We start from the raw sequence: 16,241 nt of genomic DNA on the forward strand, positions 1-16,241 counted from the left end.
CCACAGTTCACTGGCTGGTGCTTTATCTCCAGTTTTTCTCTTCTCCAGGCTTAATGGGTGAGATTTAATGGGATGAGAAGAGATTTGGGGCCTTATTCTGATCGGTGCGGCCGGATCCGAATATGCGGCCAGGACCGTGCGTGCGAAACCCCGCCTTCCATAAGGATTGCCAACTCCGTCCGTACGCGGTAAGAAGCTGGCCGAACGGACCGCACGTGTATTTTTCATGGAATACGCCTCCTCCATCTCAGGGAACCTCCCCCATCATTCGATGGTCGCAGACCATCGAATGCAGGACTGAGTGGTCCACCAGCTCCCGCAACCTCAGACCACACGGACATTTTTCCGTGCAAAAGCAGGGATCTGGGCGGGCAGCTGACATCCGGCGATGTCATATGTCCGCCCCCTACACGTGCGTCACGACTGCATTACCATACGTACGCCCAGCGTTTGCATGGGAACACCCATGAAACGCGGGGCGTATGCATATGGTAATGAGCCCAAATAGCCCTTCACGCCCCTCTCCACCCCTTGTTCGGAGTGTTCACATTTCATGCGGGATTTGGCCGTACGCCCCGCTTGCACATGCGCAGAGACGCCTCTGCACATGCGCAGACACAAAACATCGGCGGCACAAACACACGCGGATATTACCGCACCAACCAGAATAAGGGCCCTGGTGAGAAATCTCCAGGTTTTTTTGAAGCGGCAATCATTTACCCTTCAAAATCAAACTGGTTTTGCAGTGTAAATGATTGCCGCTTTAAAAAAAACCTGGAGATTTCTTACAAAATCTCTCACTTTCTAAATCTCTCATCCTATTAAATCTCACCCAATACATCTGACCCAGTACTTGTTGAACGTATCATTTGCACTTTACTTAAATATTTTTTTTTTTTTTTTTTAATATATATTATTTACATAAAAACCTTGGTAAACTTTTCCTTCCAGATGCCCCCTGAATGGGCAACACTGGGGCTGGTAAAACAATTTACACAATTAAACAAACCTGAAAAAGAGCTCATGTCCATCCTATCAGGGATATCACGTAAATGCATTTTACAGCACTGGATATCCCCTAAACCCCCGCCTATCCATCTCTTTAAAGAAAAGCTATTCCACTACTTCAAAATGGAGTGGCTAGAAGCATCCACAACGAAAGGCAAACACCTATATTCATTCGTAGTTAAATGGGCCAAATATATTAATACACAATCTCCAGATGTTTTACGACAAATAACCACAATACTATCCCCACCTCAGAACCAACATTGAACATAATTTCTCTTTCAATGGTCCTGGTGACACAGCTCAACACTGGGATGTAGGAGGGTCCGAAGGAGCCAGGCACCTATCCTAAAGTTTTAGAGGGTAGGCTCCTCCCCTACTGCATCCCTGGACTCTTCAGTTCGTGTTAGGTGCCCACTGGAGTGGGTGCTATTCTAAAGGGCTGCAGGAGCAGCCGAAGAATTAGAGTAGTTAGGGGATTTTTATTATTTTATTAACTTTTACCCTAGCTAGGTAGGCACAGTGTGAGGATTCTCATAGTGAATCCTCACACTGCTTGCGCAGCAGGAGCTGACAGAAGCGCGTCCTGTCAGCTCACTGTGCACAGGGGAGACACTGTCTGGTCCCCCTGTGCAGCGCTTATAGCCTTTTCTAAAAGGCTGCCTGGGCTCCGGAGTACCCTGAAACCGGCTCCACGCTTAGGTGGGGATCATGGGGGACAGGCGCTCCGTGATGGCGGCGGCCATTTTATGCGGAGCTTACACGCTGAGCTCCTAGATGAGAGGACAGCAGCGTTGTGACAGGCATGTTCCAAGTGATCCCCATTTGAGGGGGAGACACTGGAACTAGGAAATCCTACCTAAGGAGCGGCTTGCTGGGGGTGGTTGGCGCCAAAAGGTCACGGACCCCGCAGCAGCAGGGACCTGTGGTCTCTTCCTTCACTCTGACTTTGGCGCCTTTCAGAACGCTTGCAGCGGAGCTGAGCTGGCTTACTGATCCTGGCAGAGTGACTTGGATTTCCTGGGCATCGCTTCCCCGCAGTTGAAACCAACAGACAGATAAGTGATTGGGTGCATTGCCTCTGTATAAACGCTTGTACATTGTTTGCACTGTGTATACTGATAGATATACATTTATCACTTGCGTCATGTCTGAGCATCAGGCTGTGGTTTTGGGGGAGGGAGCCCTTAATGCACTGAGCGCGTGCAATGTTTGCACACAAAAATTTGTCCCTGAGCAGATGGCCAAGGGGGGCTTATGTATTACTTGCGCTGATGTGAGACCCATGGGCAGTGATCCCCATAGGGCAGAGCATATGGAACCTGCGTGGGCCAGGGCCCTAGGCAGGTCAGTAAACGCTTTGGTGCAGCTTTTGGACAGGCAGAGTGATGGGCTGGTAGAATCACAGAGACCTATGCCATCATCTCAGCAGTCGTCTGGCTCCTTGCCTCTTACCCAGGCAGATCCTGCACTTATCCAGGTGATGCAGGATACTGCAAAAGGGATTAACAGGTTCAGTGAAATGCTGGACAAAATGGATGATGTGGCAGGGACCCCTAGAAGGTCTTATGCCTTAACTACTGTGGTAGATGAAGAGGAAGGAGAGTATACTGACATCCCCTGGGATCAGGGTGATGATTTGGAAGAGAACTCTGCTGCTGGTATAGAGGATCTCATTATAGCTGTGAAGCAGGCTTTAAAGCTGACTGTGGAGGATAAGACTCCTGTTAAAGGTGTTTTTAAGCGACAGCGGAAGGAGGCTGTTACTTTTCCTTCAGATGAGGGGTTACAGGAATTGTTAGAAGGGGCTTGGAAAACTCCTGATAAGAGGCTTCAGATGCCTAAGCGATTCCTTAGTCTGTACCCCATGCCAGAGTCTCATGCGGAGCTCTGGGAAAAGGTCCCAGTTGTGGACGCTTCAGTGGCACGTTTGTCCAAGGCTACTGTATTACCAGTACAGGGCGGTGCAGCTTTTAAAGATTCTGTGGATAAAAAGCTGGAGGGAAACCTCAAGGCTATCTTTGAAGGGGTGGGGTTTACCTTACGACCCCTTATTGCTTCAGCCTGGGTTTCTAAGGCCATGATAGAGTGGGCTGGTGAGTTATGCACCATGCTGCAGGCTGACCCGGGTGCATTACTGCTGGCAGAAAAGATTAAGGCAGCAGCAGAATATGCAGTTGAAGCAGAGGAGGAAGCTATTAAAATGGCAACCAGAGTGTCCACAGTCTCCATTAATGCCAGGAGAGTGCTTTGGCTAAAAGCCTGGGAAGCAGACAATGAGTCCAAGAAGGCTCTGGAAACATTAGCCTTCAAAGGAAAGGTACTCTTTGGTACCGAATTAGAGGAGATTATAAAACAGGCCACAGGCGGCAAAAGTACATTCCTGCCGGCCTCCTCAGCAAAGCAGACGTCCAGATTTTCTGCTTTTAAGCCGTCCTTTCGGCCCTCCCCTAGAGGTGGTGCGTCCTTTCGAGGACAGTCTTTCAGGGGAAGGTTTCAGCCCTCTAGAGGCAAGACACAAAAGTAAAAATTTGGCTCTTTTCACAAGAAGCCTGCCAATAAAGGAGAGGATAAACCCTCTGCATGACTGTCAGGGGCTTTGCCCGACAGTGACAAAAGTGGGCGGGCGTCTCACGCTCTTCAGGGACGCTTGGGCTTCTCTAGACCAGGATGCCTGGGTGCTAGACATCATAACACAGGGTTACAAAATCCCTTTCAGAGGGCCACCTCCGAAGAGGTTCATTCCCACATCCTTACCAAAGGAGGCACGGCTGCGTACAGCTCTTGTGAGAGCAGCGCACTCCCTTTTGGAAAAAGGGGTGGTGACACTAGTCCCCAAGACAGAGTGGAAGAAAGGCTTTTACTCCACGCTGTTCCTGGTGCCCAAACCAGACGGGTCTTTCAGACCAATACTAAATTTGAAGTCTCTAAATGTTCATTTATGGGTAGACCATTTCAAAATGGAGTCTCTACGGTCAGTACTCCTGAGTCTGGACCAGGGAGAATTTTTGGCGTCCATGGATGTCCAGGACGCATATTTGCACGTTCCTATACACCCGGAACATCAGACCTTGTTGAGGTTTGCCATAGGAGACCTGCATTTACAATTCCGGGCGTTACCCTTTGGGCTAGCAACCGCGCCAAGGGTATTCACAAAGATAATGTCAGTAATGGCGGCGGTGCTGAGGCTCAGGGGAATCACAGTAATACCCTATTTGGACGATCTCCTGTTCAAAGCAGAGTCAGCAGCCATGCTGCAGAGTCACTTGGCAGAGGCCATCAGTTTTTTGCAGGCTCACGGCTGGATTTTAAATTTGCAAAAATCTCAGTTGGTACCGTCACAAAGGCTCCAATTCTTGGGAGTCATACTGGACACCCATCTTCATCGGGTATTCCTCCCGGAGGTAAAGGCCAGGGATCTGGTCACCCTAGTCCAGGAGATTCTCAGGGCTCAGAGCATTTCAGTATGGAGGTGCCTCAAGCTCCTGGGGAAGATGGTGGCGTCATTCGAGACGCTTCAATTTGCCAGGTTCCACTCTCGGAGGTTCCAATGGAACATTTTGTCAGCTTGGTCAGGAAACACTTTGACCATGAAATCCGAGATGATAGTGCTGTCTTCGGACACCCGAGAATCTTTGAAATGGTGGACAGAAGTAGATTCCCTTCAGTGGGGTCGGTCATTACAGACCTGGGACTGGTTGATAGTAACTACCGACGCCAGTCTCAGGGGCTGGGGGGCAATAGTCCTGGATCTCAGGCTTCAGGGCCTGTGGACGGCAGAGGAATCAGCGTTACCAATCAACATCTTGGAGCTGAGAGCTGTCTGGAAAGTCATTTCCTTGGCGGGAGACAGGTTACAGAACCTCCCTTTGAGGATTCAGACCGACAATGCCACAGCTGTGGCGTATCTGAATCACCAGGGAGGTACACGCAGCAGATTGGCCATGTGGGAGGTATCCAGAATCTTCCTATGGGCGGAACAGAATGTTCCAGCTGTATCGGCTATATTCATCCCAGGAATAGAGAATATAGAAGCCGACTTCCTGAGCAGGGAGGAGCTCAAGGAAGGGGAATGGAGCTTACACCCTCAGGTGTTTCACCAAATCACTTCGATGTGGGGAACTCCGGATGTGGACCTGATGGCATCCAGGATCAACCGTCAAGTGCCCAGGTTCTATGCCAGAACAAGGGATCCACTAGCGGAGGCAGTGGATGCCATGACTATTCACTGGCAGGGAGATCTCCTTTATGCATTCCCACCAGTACCAATGTTACCGAGACTTCTGAAGAAAATACAGGGGCAGAAGGTTCCAGTGATCTTAGTGGCCCCAGATTGGCCAAGGAGATCCTGGTACTCGAGGCTTCAGAGGTTGTCTGTGGACTCATGGCGTCTACCTCTGAGACCAGACCTTCTAAGACAAGGCCCTTTCAATCACCTGGATTCAGATCGATTGATTTTGACGGCCTGGCTATTGAAACCACCATTTTGAAAAGAAAAGGGTTTTCTGAGGCAGTAGTACAGACTATGATAAAAGCCAGAAAAGCTGTATCTTCGGCAAATTATTATAGAGTCTGGAAGACTTACATTCGATGGTGTGAGAGAAGAAAGGCTCATACATCTCATTTTAAGCTATCAAGAATGATGGAATTCTTACAAGATGGTTTTTCATCGGGCCTAAGCCTTCAGTCACTGAAGGTGCAGATTTCGGCCTTGTCCATCTATTTCCAGAAAAAGATAGCCATTTTGCCGGAAATTCAAACCTTTTTACAAGGAGTATCCAGGTTGAAACCTCCATACAAGCAACCAGTAGCACCTTGGGATCTATCACTGGTTTTGGAATGCCTTCAAAAGGCACCTTTTGAACCTTTAAGGTCGGCTGACTTTAAGTTTCTTACGTGGAAGCTAGTGTTTTTGTTAGCAGTAGCATCTGCTAAAAGAGTTTCAGAATTGGGAGCTTTGTCATGTAAATCTCCTTTCTTAATTTTTCATGATGACAGGGCTGTTTTAAGAACAGTGCCTCAGTTTTTACCGAAGGTGGTATCTACCTTCCATTTAAATCAGGAGATAGTTCTACCTGTGTTTCAACCCCCAGAGGGTTCTAAGAAAAGGGACAAGTTGAGAACTTTGGATGTTGTGCGTGCCTTACGCATATATGTGGACAGAGTGAAGAGTGTCAGGAAGACTGACACATTGTTGGTATTGTATGACGTACACAAGATTGGTTGGCCTGCATCTAAGCAGACTATTGCTAGGTGGTTGCGGTCTGTGATAGCCTTTGCATACACCAAAGTGGGTAGACCAGTACCGGCCAAAATAAATGCGCATACCACCAGGTCAGTTGCCACCTCTTGGGCGGTTCGACATGGGGCCACAGCTGAGCAGGTTTGCAGAGCTGCCACTTGGTCATCTGTTCACACATTTGCCAAATTCTATAGATTCCATGAGTTCGCGTCGGAGGACGCATCATTCGGGCGAGCAGTGCTGAGAGCTGCAGACCTGAGCGTACCCTCCCAAAGGACCGGCTCTGGAACGTCCCAGTGTTGAGCTGTGTCACCAGGACCATTGAAAGAGAAAAAGGGATTTTTGTAAGAACTTACCGTTCGAATCCCTTTCTCTGATATGGTCCTGGTGACACAGCGATCCCTCCCTTACGCTCAGTAAGTATGCCAGAAGTTTCATGATGTTCATGTTAAAATGGTTAAAAGTTAACAGTTTTCTGTTATAAAATGTGCATATAATATGTGCAGGCGTTTGTACTGAGTTATGTATTCCAGTGGCTTTGAAAGATGAACTGAAGAGTCCAGGGATGCAGTAGGGGAGGAGCCTACCCTCTAAAACTTTAGGATAGGTGCCTGGCTCCTTCGGACCCTCCTACATCCCAGTGTTGAGCTGTGTCACCAGGACCATATCAGAGAAAGGGATTCGAACGGTAAGTTCTTACAAAAATCCCTTTTTTATCTTATCCTGACCACACACAATTTTACTCTACCATTAAATGACCCCCCAGGTCCGGTCTGATGCCCCAGATCCGAATCCCCCCCCCCCCTATCATACCATACCATACCCTTGCCCCGGTCTTCCCTCCAACACTCACTATTTCTACTTCTCTACCCTTTCTCTCTACAGATTTTCTTTTCTCTTTCTAACCTGATCTAATCTTAATCTATTGATCAATATATATATATATATATATATATATATATATATATATATATATATATATATATATATATATATAGTACTCTTTACCTAGCACGGCGCCCACGATTTGATCGTGGGCATCGCAGGTAAAAAAATTGCGGGCATTGAATGCACTAAAAATCGGGTGCGATGCGACCGACGCGATGCCCGTGATTTCCCATAGGGAACAATGTTAAATGTCTCAATTGACCCGATTTTCCTGTTCAATGCCTCAATTGACCCGATTTTCCATAGGAAACAATGTTAAATGGCCCACAGAGGCCAAATGGCCCCCACAATTGTTAACGCCACCCCACGATCAACGTGAACCCGAAGCGTGGTGAGCGGCGGCGGTATGCGTCCTACGACCTTTTCATACCCCCACTATCCACGTCGGCGTGGAGTTGAGAATAGAATAGTGTGGCGAGGGGACGCGGATACCTTCACAGGTAAACGCGTCCCTTCGCGGGCTTCACAGGTATCCGCGCCCCCTCGCGGGGCTCGCCACGCTTCGGGCTCGGTGGCTCGCTGCGCTCGCCACACTATTCTATTCTCGACTCCACGCCGACGTGGATAGTGGGGGTATGAAAAGGTCGTAGGACGCGTACCGCCGCCCCTCGCGGGCTCGCTGCGCTCGCCACGCTTCGGGTTCACGTTGATCGTGGGGTGGCGTTAACAATTGGGGGGGCCATTTCACACTTCAGGGTGCCTATTTGGCCTCTGTGGGCCATTTAACATTGTTTCCTATGGAAAAATCGGGTCAATTGAGGCATTGAACAGGAAAATCGGGTCAATTGAGACATTTAACATTGTTCCCTATGGGAAATCGCGGGCATCGCGTCGGTCGCATCGCACCCGATTTTTTAGTGCATTCAATGCCCGCGATGGGCGCCGTGCTAGGTAAAGAGTACCATATAGGTATATATATATATATATATATATATAGCAGTCTGTGTCTCCCCTCCAGCCGCTCTAGTTGTGGTTGTGGATGAGAGACCCTTTTACATGAAGGTATGTGAGATCTATCAGTGTTATCATCTGAAGCTGTGGCTAGCGTCCGGTTGTCATGGCAGCGCTGGTGTGAGCGGCGCTAGTCTATGACATCCGGGGGTGTGGATCGGGTTGCTGGGGTGACGGAGATGCGGTGAGAGCTGCGTCACGTCATCCTCCGGCACCTGATTCGCAACAGCTGAGCGGACAGAGACGCTGAGAGGCGGAGATGGCGCGAATTTGAACCTTTTAAAAAGGTACTGTTGCAGGAGTGTTTTGTCATTCTGCCTTCTGTATTTTATTCTGCTTCTTGAGAAAGGGGCTGATGCCCCAAAACGAGCCGTTGAGGCCTGAATAAAGAATTTGTTTGCTGCAGTGACGTGCTGCCTCTTTTTCATCTTGGAGGGGAGACCCAGACTGCTATTTATTCCAGCAAAGGCAAACAGCTTTATTACCCATTCGAGGAGAGTGCTGGTCCGAATACGTACGTATGTGTGTGTGTAAACAGCTTTATTACCCATTCGAGGAGAGTGCTGGTCCGAATACGTACGTGTGTGTGTGTGTTAATCCATATTGGTCAACGTTTCAGGGTCGACATCCCGTCGTCAGGACATAATTAACAGTTGACCTATATGGACTAAAGTTGGTGCAGCATTTATGCACTTGCTTAAGTCTCCGAGTGCCCATTCATTCTATTTCATTTATTGGAGGTCCCAGGGCCTCAGTTGCTGGCAATCTGCTGGCAGAGAGTGAAACTACATCTCTTTCTCACACATGCACAACAAACATAGAAGGTAGCAAACTAGCTTTCAAAGCTTTTGCTTCTAACGGGCTTACTAGTATATGGATTTAAAAAAAAAAAAAATTAGGCTTACCATACTATTTATTATCAGTTTCTTACATAGCGCACACATATTACGCAGCGCTTTACAGAGAATATTTGAACATTCACATCAGTCCCTGCCCCAGTGGAGCTTACAATCTACATTCCCTACCACATATACATGCACACAGACATTCTAGGGTTAATTTTTTTTGTTGGGAGCCAATTAGCCTACCAGTATATTTCGGATTGTGGGAGGAAACCGGAGTACCTGGAGGAAGCCCACGCAAGTACGGGCAGAATATACAAACTCCACACAGTTAGGGCCATGGTGGGAATTGTACCCATGACCTCTGCACTGTGAGGCAGTAATGCTAACCATTAGGCTGGTTTCACACACTCCGGCTCCTGCCGGACGGTGAAATCCCGCACGGCCAGGGAGCCGTGCCGCACACATTAGTTGTAAATGGACACTATTGTGTCCATTCACACGGGACGGCCACGGCCCGGCCGCACGGCTGCAGCCGGATCCCGCCACTGGAAGGGACGGCTGCCGGGCTGTGGCCATCCCTTCCATGATAAACTAGTGTGTGCGGCACAGCTCCCTGGCCGTGTGCGGGATTTCACCGTCCGGACGGTGAAATCCCGCACGGACAGGGAGCCGTGCCGCACACAGTACTTTATCATGGAGGGGATGGCCACAGCCCGGCAGCCGTCCCTTCCAGTGGTGGGATCCGGGTGCGGCCGGGCCGTGGCCGTCTCGTGTGAATGGACACAATAGTGTCCATTCACAACTAATGTGTGCGGCACGGCTCCCTGGCCGTGCGGGATTTCACCGTCCGGCAGGAGTGTGTGAAACCAGCCTCACACTGTCCATACTGCCCCTACTATATGGGGGTCCTATATATCTTGTTTAATTATAAAGTGAGTACTGTCACTCAATTGAGCGCACAGGTAGGATTTGTTCCATGCTCCAGCAGGTGGCCACACATGTGCAATGCTGTCCCTGCCACTGCCAGCCCTGTCCCAAATGTGATTACACCCCGGCCGCATAATCGCATGTACACACATCGGCGGCAGCAGCATTATGGTGCAGGCACAGCCTTGCCATGAGGTTTTGTCTGTCCGGCGGCTCCGGGCCCGTACTATAGAACTTTCCGGGACAGGAGTGACATCACTGCTTGTTGCCAGACACAGGCCACTCCCCTGCTACGACTGCGACGTCCACCCCCGGCCCAGCCAGCGCCTGACTCAGCACCACGCGGCGAGGGGCGCACACGCGACGGATGTGACGCGCCACAGGACTCAGGAGGTATAAATCCTCCCGGCGGAAACCGGTCTTTCTTTTTGACTAACACGTCTGCGAGGAGAAGATGGCGCCGGTGAGTTACACGTGTGCGGGAGCGACTGTGTCCTCCGCTTGTGGACCGGCTGCCCGCTGTAGTGTGCGGGACAGCGTGCTGTGCTTGCTGCGTGTTCCCGATCCTATACAAGCTAGCGACTTGTGCTGCTACAGCGGCAGGAGGCGGGCTTGCGATGTAACTAGATCGCTTAGAAAATATCCCCTACAGTGTAGGGGCCTAGCAATGAACGGCTGGATAAATCTAGTAATCTAGCCAAAAAGGATCAATGTTGGATAACTGTAAATCATTTGTACTAATGGAAAGACTTATGGATTTCTAATCACTAGTGTTCTGTTTCCTGCAATGCACTGCAGTTTGTAATTGGCTGGTTTACTGCAAGAAATTCCTATGTTAAGACCCGTACTCATGGGGCGACACTGAACTTAAGCAAGTTTAGCTGAGGAACGTGCTTAAGCACGATCTCTCAGCACACACTGCGGGTGTCTCGTGTAGCTTGTGCTGAGCGATTTTTAATAGGCAAAGCCCCACGATATAGGGAAACCAGTGAAAGCACTGGCTTTCCCTGCGGGCTATAGTGATGTGTGAAATCGCCATCGCTGCAGGGCATACACCTAGAGTGATCAGTGCTCTGTTTCTAAGCGATCTAGACAGGTTGCTTACAAAAGGGAAGAAAATACACGACTCACCAACTGACCTATGGGCTGAGGGGAAACCCTGTGAGTGGGCGCTGTTCAGCCAAGAACAATAATTATACATAGACTGGATACCAATTCATAGACATAAATTTAATAATTTATATATTCTTTCCAACATGATCCACTAGAGATATGACCAAAAAATAAACATACCATTTCATATACTAAAATAGCTAGTCTGTAAAAGACATATACAATAATACATATGAATAATTAAAGACTAAGGGGGTATTCAATCCTGGGTCACGACTGTCAGATCTGGCCTGACAGCTGTGACCCTGGCCTGTTTTTGTTTTGTTCGACCACAGATCGCCAGGCGCAATTCAATGTCCCACTTCGCGATCTGCGAAAAGTGGGCGAGTCTGCCTATACGGCCATGGATTGTCGATATTAGGCCGCGATCGCGACAATTGATGGCCGAAATCGACAAAACGGGCCCGACTGCTTTTAAAGTCGGGCCCATTCTGTAGATCTGCCTCTTCAATTCTGTCGGGAAAGACGGCATTGAATAGGCGGTCGCTGCTATTTCCCCCGTCGTAAATAGTCACCCAGATTGAATACCCCCCTAAAACACCATGCAATTCATCTGACGTATCTATAATTAGACTTGGTGTAGTTGATACTAGTATTATGAGGCTTGGACTAGATGGTATGTCCTTTTTGACAGACGCTACAGTCTCATGGGATGCAGTCAAAATCCCGACGGTCAAAATCCCGACGGTCAAAATACCGACAGCAATTGACAGACAGTCAAAATCCCGACATGGTCAAAATCCCGACATTTAAAATCCCGACATGGTCAAAATACCGACAAGGTCAAAATACCGACATTTAAAATCCCGACAAGTTCAAAATACCGACATATAGAATGTAGACAGGTGAAAAAGTCAACATGACTTTCGGGCGACAGGTCGCGAGGTCGACATGGGTTTTTCACTGTTTCTTGACCCGACATGTGCCGACAGGCGGTATTTCATGCCCTACCATCCACTAGGGCGTGGTGGGAGAATAAAATAGTGTGCCGAGCGTAGCGAGGCACCGTGCCCGAAGCATTGCGAGCGCAGCGAGCTATGCGAGGGGCTGCGGTTGACTTCCAACTGTGACCATGTCGACTGTGTCGACATTCAGGTAAAAAAACTGTGAAAAGCCCATATCGACCTCGCGAGCTGTCGCCCGAAAGTCATGTTGACTTTTTCACCTGTCTACATTCTATATGTCGGTATTTTGAACTTGTCGGGATTTTAAATGTCGGTATTTTGACCTTGTCGGTATTTTGACCATGTCGGGATTTTAAATGTCGGGATTTTGACCATGTCGGGATTTTGACTTTCTGTCAATTGCTGTCGGTATTATGACCGTCGGGATTTTGACCGTCGGGATTTCATACCGAATCCAGTCTCATATATGGGCAATCTGTTAGAACATTTGAAACTGCTCCAAGCTCTTCTCATGAGAGGAAACACCTTAGTTATTATAACCTGCTCTTATTGCTTATACCACGCTGAAAGCATGAACAAGAAGTTGCAATGCTTTGTGAAAGGCAGCAGTCCAGCTAATAGATTCCACTTTATCGTCTTAGACCAGCGCCTTATTGAGTGGTTTTTGTTTTGTTATGCTTAGTCCGTGTGTTTGCCCCTTTAGTCTTGAGCGTGTCTGCTACTATTGGTGATTACACTAAAGGCAATCATACATAAGTGGCCTCTATCCACATCAGTAATTGACACTGATAGACTTTCAATCTATCATGGAAATTACATGTTAAAAATATCTTATTTGCTGATCTCGACTTTTAAAAGTCTCAAATGACCAAGTTATAAATGGTTTTTATTTTTTCCCAGTTCCCCAGCATGGCACTCTAGAGATTGCTACGTTGCCGAATTGTATCTGTTTAGTATTGGGGACGAGTGTTGCTGAAGTTAAATCATTGAAACAGATTATAGAATTTATTTCTGATATTGAGGTCTAATTGTTAATACCGGAGCTGTGTATAAGCCCTTGATGTTTGCCAATGACCTGTGTTAAACCTGCCACCAAGACTATGCTACTTTTCACAGCAGAAGGTGAAAAAGGTGCAGAAGGACAGAAAGACAAAAAAGGCTACCTGGAAGTTCACCCTGGATCTCACCCATCCTGTAGAAGATGGCATATTCGATTCAGTCAACTTTGTAAGTTGTGTTTTTTTTTTTTTTATATATATACATTTTTGATTACTTCTATGGCTATTTGTAATCAGTAAAGTAGTTGGTAGTTGAACATTTTTCTTAACAAGTTGTCTTAACTAGGGTTCCCTTCCCTAGTTTGTACCTAGGGTTCCTTTCCCTAGTGTCTACATGTTTATGCTTTTTCCCAAACAGGAACAGTTTCTAAAAGAGAAGGTTAAAGTCAACGGGAAAACTGGAAATCTTGGGAACACTGTTCACATTGGACGTTTAAAGAACAAAATAAACATTGTATCGGAGAAGCAGTTCTCTAAGAGGTAGGTTTACCTATTAGGATTGAAGTTAAATGACTAACTGATTAGTAATACCCCTTTTACACCAAACCGCTGGGTCGCACCCGGGTTTTTATGACCCAGCATCAACCTGGGTGCGACCCGGCATTTGTTACATCCCCCAGCCTCTGGTGGGTTCCTGAGCAGCAGCTTGTAGATGAGATCACCAAGTGCCGGGACTGCCGCGCTGGGACAAGCCCAGCACCAAGGTAAGCTGCTGGGCTGCCCCGTGCACCCAGCCCCCGTCCGCAAGGTGAATCCCTGCCTCCACGGCTGTCTGCAGGGCAACCTCCGGAAGTTAAGCTTCCCACATTGATTTAAACAGGAGCCGGGTCTCTTGACCCGGCGTAGCAGTTTACACTGCCCAGGGTAGAAGTCCTGTGTAAATGGATATGGGTTGACCCATTTACACTGCCACTGACCTGGGTTTTTGCAGCAGTGTAAATGGGGTATTACTGAGGTACTAATGGAAAGTAGGAACTCGCATGCATGTCTTTTATAAAGGCTAATTGCATTCATTATAGTTCTTTGTGAAATAGGTGCTATGGGGCATTTCAATCTTTTTGACAAATAGAAATGTTCGATGTTTTATATTCACAATATATTGTAGTGCTCATTAACGCATGACACCTAGTTTCCATATTCTAACATTTCAGAATTAAATGATGGGGGGGACGACCATTCACAATTATGTATGTATTTGTTTGAAGTGCACAATTAGGCAGTGCTAAAAGCTGACCTGTCCTGCAACAACACTTGTTTGGGGGGGGGGGGGGGGGATACCTGCAAATATTAAGGATTCCCTGAACATATGGATGAAGGAATGTAATGACATATTAGCAATATCTATTGTGGTCCCTCCAAAGAATTCTAGAAGCTTAGCACTTCAGATGCTGTTCTGCCACACTAACATGTGGGCTACAAATTACAGAAATTGCAGTAAGAAAGTTCTGCTCCAAACATTTGCATGGCCTCCGCATCTGGTCAGCACACCTTGTGAGTAGAATATTCCCAGCTACTGATACAGCGGAAGTGACTGATTATGGTTTCCCATTAATCACTGCAAAGACGAGTGTGCTGTAACTGCGCTTTAGAAATGTACAGGAAGTGTTTCGGTATAAGGTTGTACCCTTTTATTTTAGTTGTTAGGCACTTTGTAATGGGATATGTTCTGGATTGTAACATTCGGAGATTAATGGAATTGCCTATTATAGAATAAAGGTCATAGATTTTATGGGTTCCATAAGAAACTAGTCTACAGCAGGGATTGGGAACCTTCGGCCCTCCTGCTGTTGTAGAACTACACATCGCAGCATACCTTGTTACAGTTTTGCTATGTGGCATTGCAGTGCATGCTGGGATATGTAGTTCAACAGCTGAAGGGCTGAAGGTTCCCTATCCTTGGTCTACAGAAGTAGCGCCTCTTGGCCAGCTCAGGAATCACTGTGCTGGTGGAGAGAGCTGCATCTTGTAACTCGCAGGTGTCTCCTTCACACTGCTGTGGGGAGTGGAATCCCCGCCTGTGTCTGCTTCAGGGAGATGGTGGCGGGCTCCATCAGAATGTGGTGCGTGCACCCCCTTCAGGCAGATGCGGAGAGCTGCTCCATCTGTATGTACCACTAGTGGCTTATCCTATGGTATACAACAAGGGAGGCTGGAAAGATCAATTGGCAAAATATGATGGTGAAATTAATGTGCAGGGCAGAGTTCTGGCTGTAAGAAATACAATTGCTTGTTGCCCATGATGACTGCACTAAACCTGTTTTGCAGCAACAAAGTTAATAAGTTACTTTTAATTGGTACAGGTTTGTTACATAAGGCTTCTCACTGGAGGAATACATTAATCTTGATATTATTTGAGTCATTCCAGCCTCTTTGGTTTCCCCCTTCCTCAAAAACATATCCAAAGTATTTCTGTATTCTAATGCCATTTTCCTATATGTAGGTACCTGAAATATCTTACAAAGAAATACCTCAAGAAGAACAACTTGCGTGACTGGCTACGTGTAGTTGCATCTGACAAAGAGACCTATGAATTGCGGTACTTCCAGATCAGTCAAGAGGAGGAGTCTGAATCAGAAGAGTGATTGTCTTTATAAAATAAAGATCTTGATTACTATTCACTTGTCAGTTTGGTAATGGTGTATAGTGTACTCTATAGGGGAATCTGGGCACAGATCCTGACACATCTAAACTTAAGTGGACGTCAGTTGGTACAACAGAGCTTATAGATCTGTTGGTCAGTGGCTCCTAAACTGGGTGCCCTGGGTTGGTGATCTATGACCAATTCAGGCTGCAATACCTTGTTCTGGCGCTGCCTGGGTTGGGTTTAAGTAAAATCAAACGGGCTGGACGGTACTTGTTTCATAGAACGGCGCCCACTAAGCTATTTGCTTAGTGGGCTATTCTGCATAGCGGAATCGCAGCGCATGGGACGTGCGATGCAATTTTCCTATGTAACTTATTCACTGCTCTCAGCCCCGGGCCATAGCATCTGCTGCAAAATCGCATGTGATTTTATAGGGTGTGCGATGCAATGGCATTAGGTGTACAATAATATGCTTGTATGTCCCAAAAATAGGTTTAACGTGCCCCCCCACTATCCATGCCACCCCAAAGCGTGGCGAGGGACGGCAGAATGTGTCCTCCGACTTTCATTACCCCACTATCCACGTCGGCGTGGAGCAGA

The 16,241-nt window shown here is 47.6% G+C and overlaps 1 protein-coding gene across 2 annotated transcripts; it reads left to right on the top strand.

Moving 5' to 3' along the window:
• Nucleotides 1–10,240: 10,240 nt before the first annotated feature.
• Nucleotides 10,241–15,671, top strand: RPL22L1 (ribosomal protein L22 like 1). 2 transcript variants are annotated; one of them, XM_083177776.1, is made up of 4 exons: nucleotides 10,241–10,384; nucleotides 13,116–13,226; nucleotides 13,416–13,537; nucleotides 15,498–15,671. In XM_083177776.1, the coding sequence occupies exons 1-4, from the start codon at nucleotides 10,376–10,378 to the stop codon at nucleotides 15,637–15,639; spliced, it is 384 nt and encodes a 127-aa protein (XP_083033902.1). In that variant the 5' UTR covers nucleotides 10,241–10,375; the 3' UTR covers nucleotides 15,640–15,671. The 2 variants fall into 2 exon arrangements, with proteins under 2 accessions (XP_083033902.1, XP_083033903.1); XM_083177777.1 differs by having other exon boundaries at nucleotides 10,257–10,384; nucleotides 13,119–13,226.
• Nucleotides 15,672–16,241: the final 570 nt, after the last annotated feature.

Source organism: Crinia signifera, chromosome 3 (assembly GCF_055691185.1).
Source record: "Crinia signifera chromosome 3, ASM5569118v1, whole genome shotgun sequence".
NCBI lineage: Eukaryota > Metazoa > Chordata > Amphibia > Anura > Myobatrachidae > Crinia > Crinia signifera.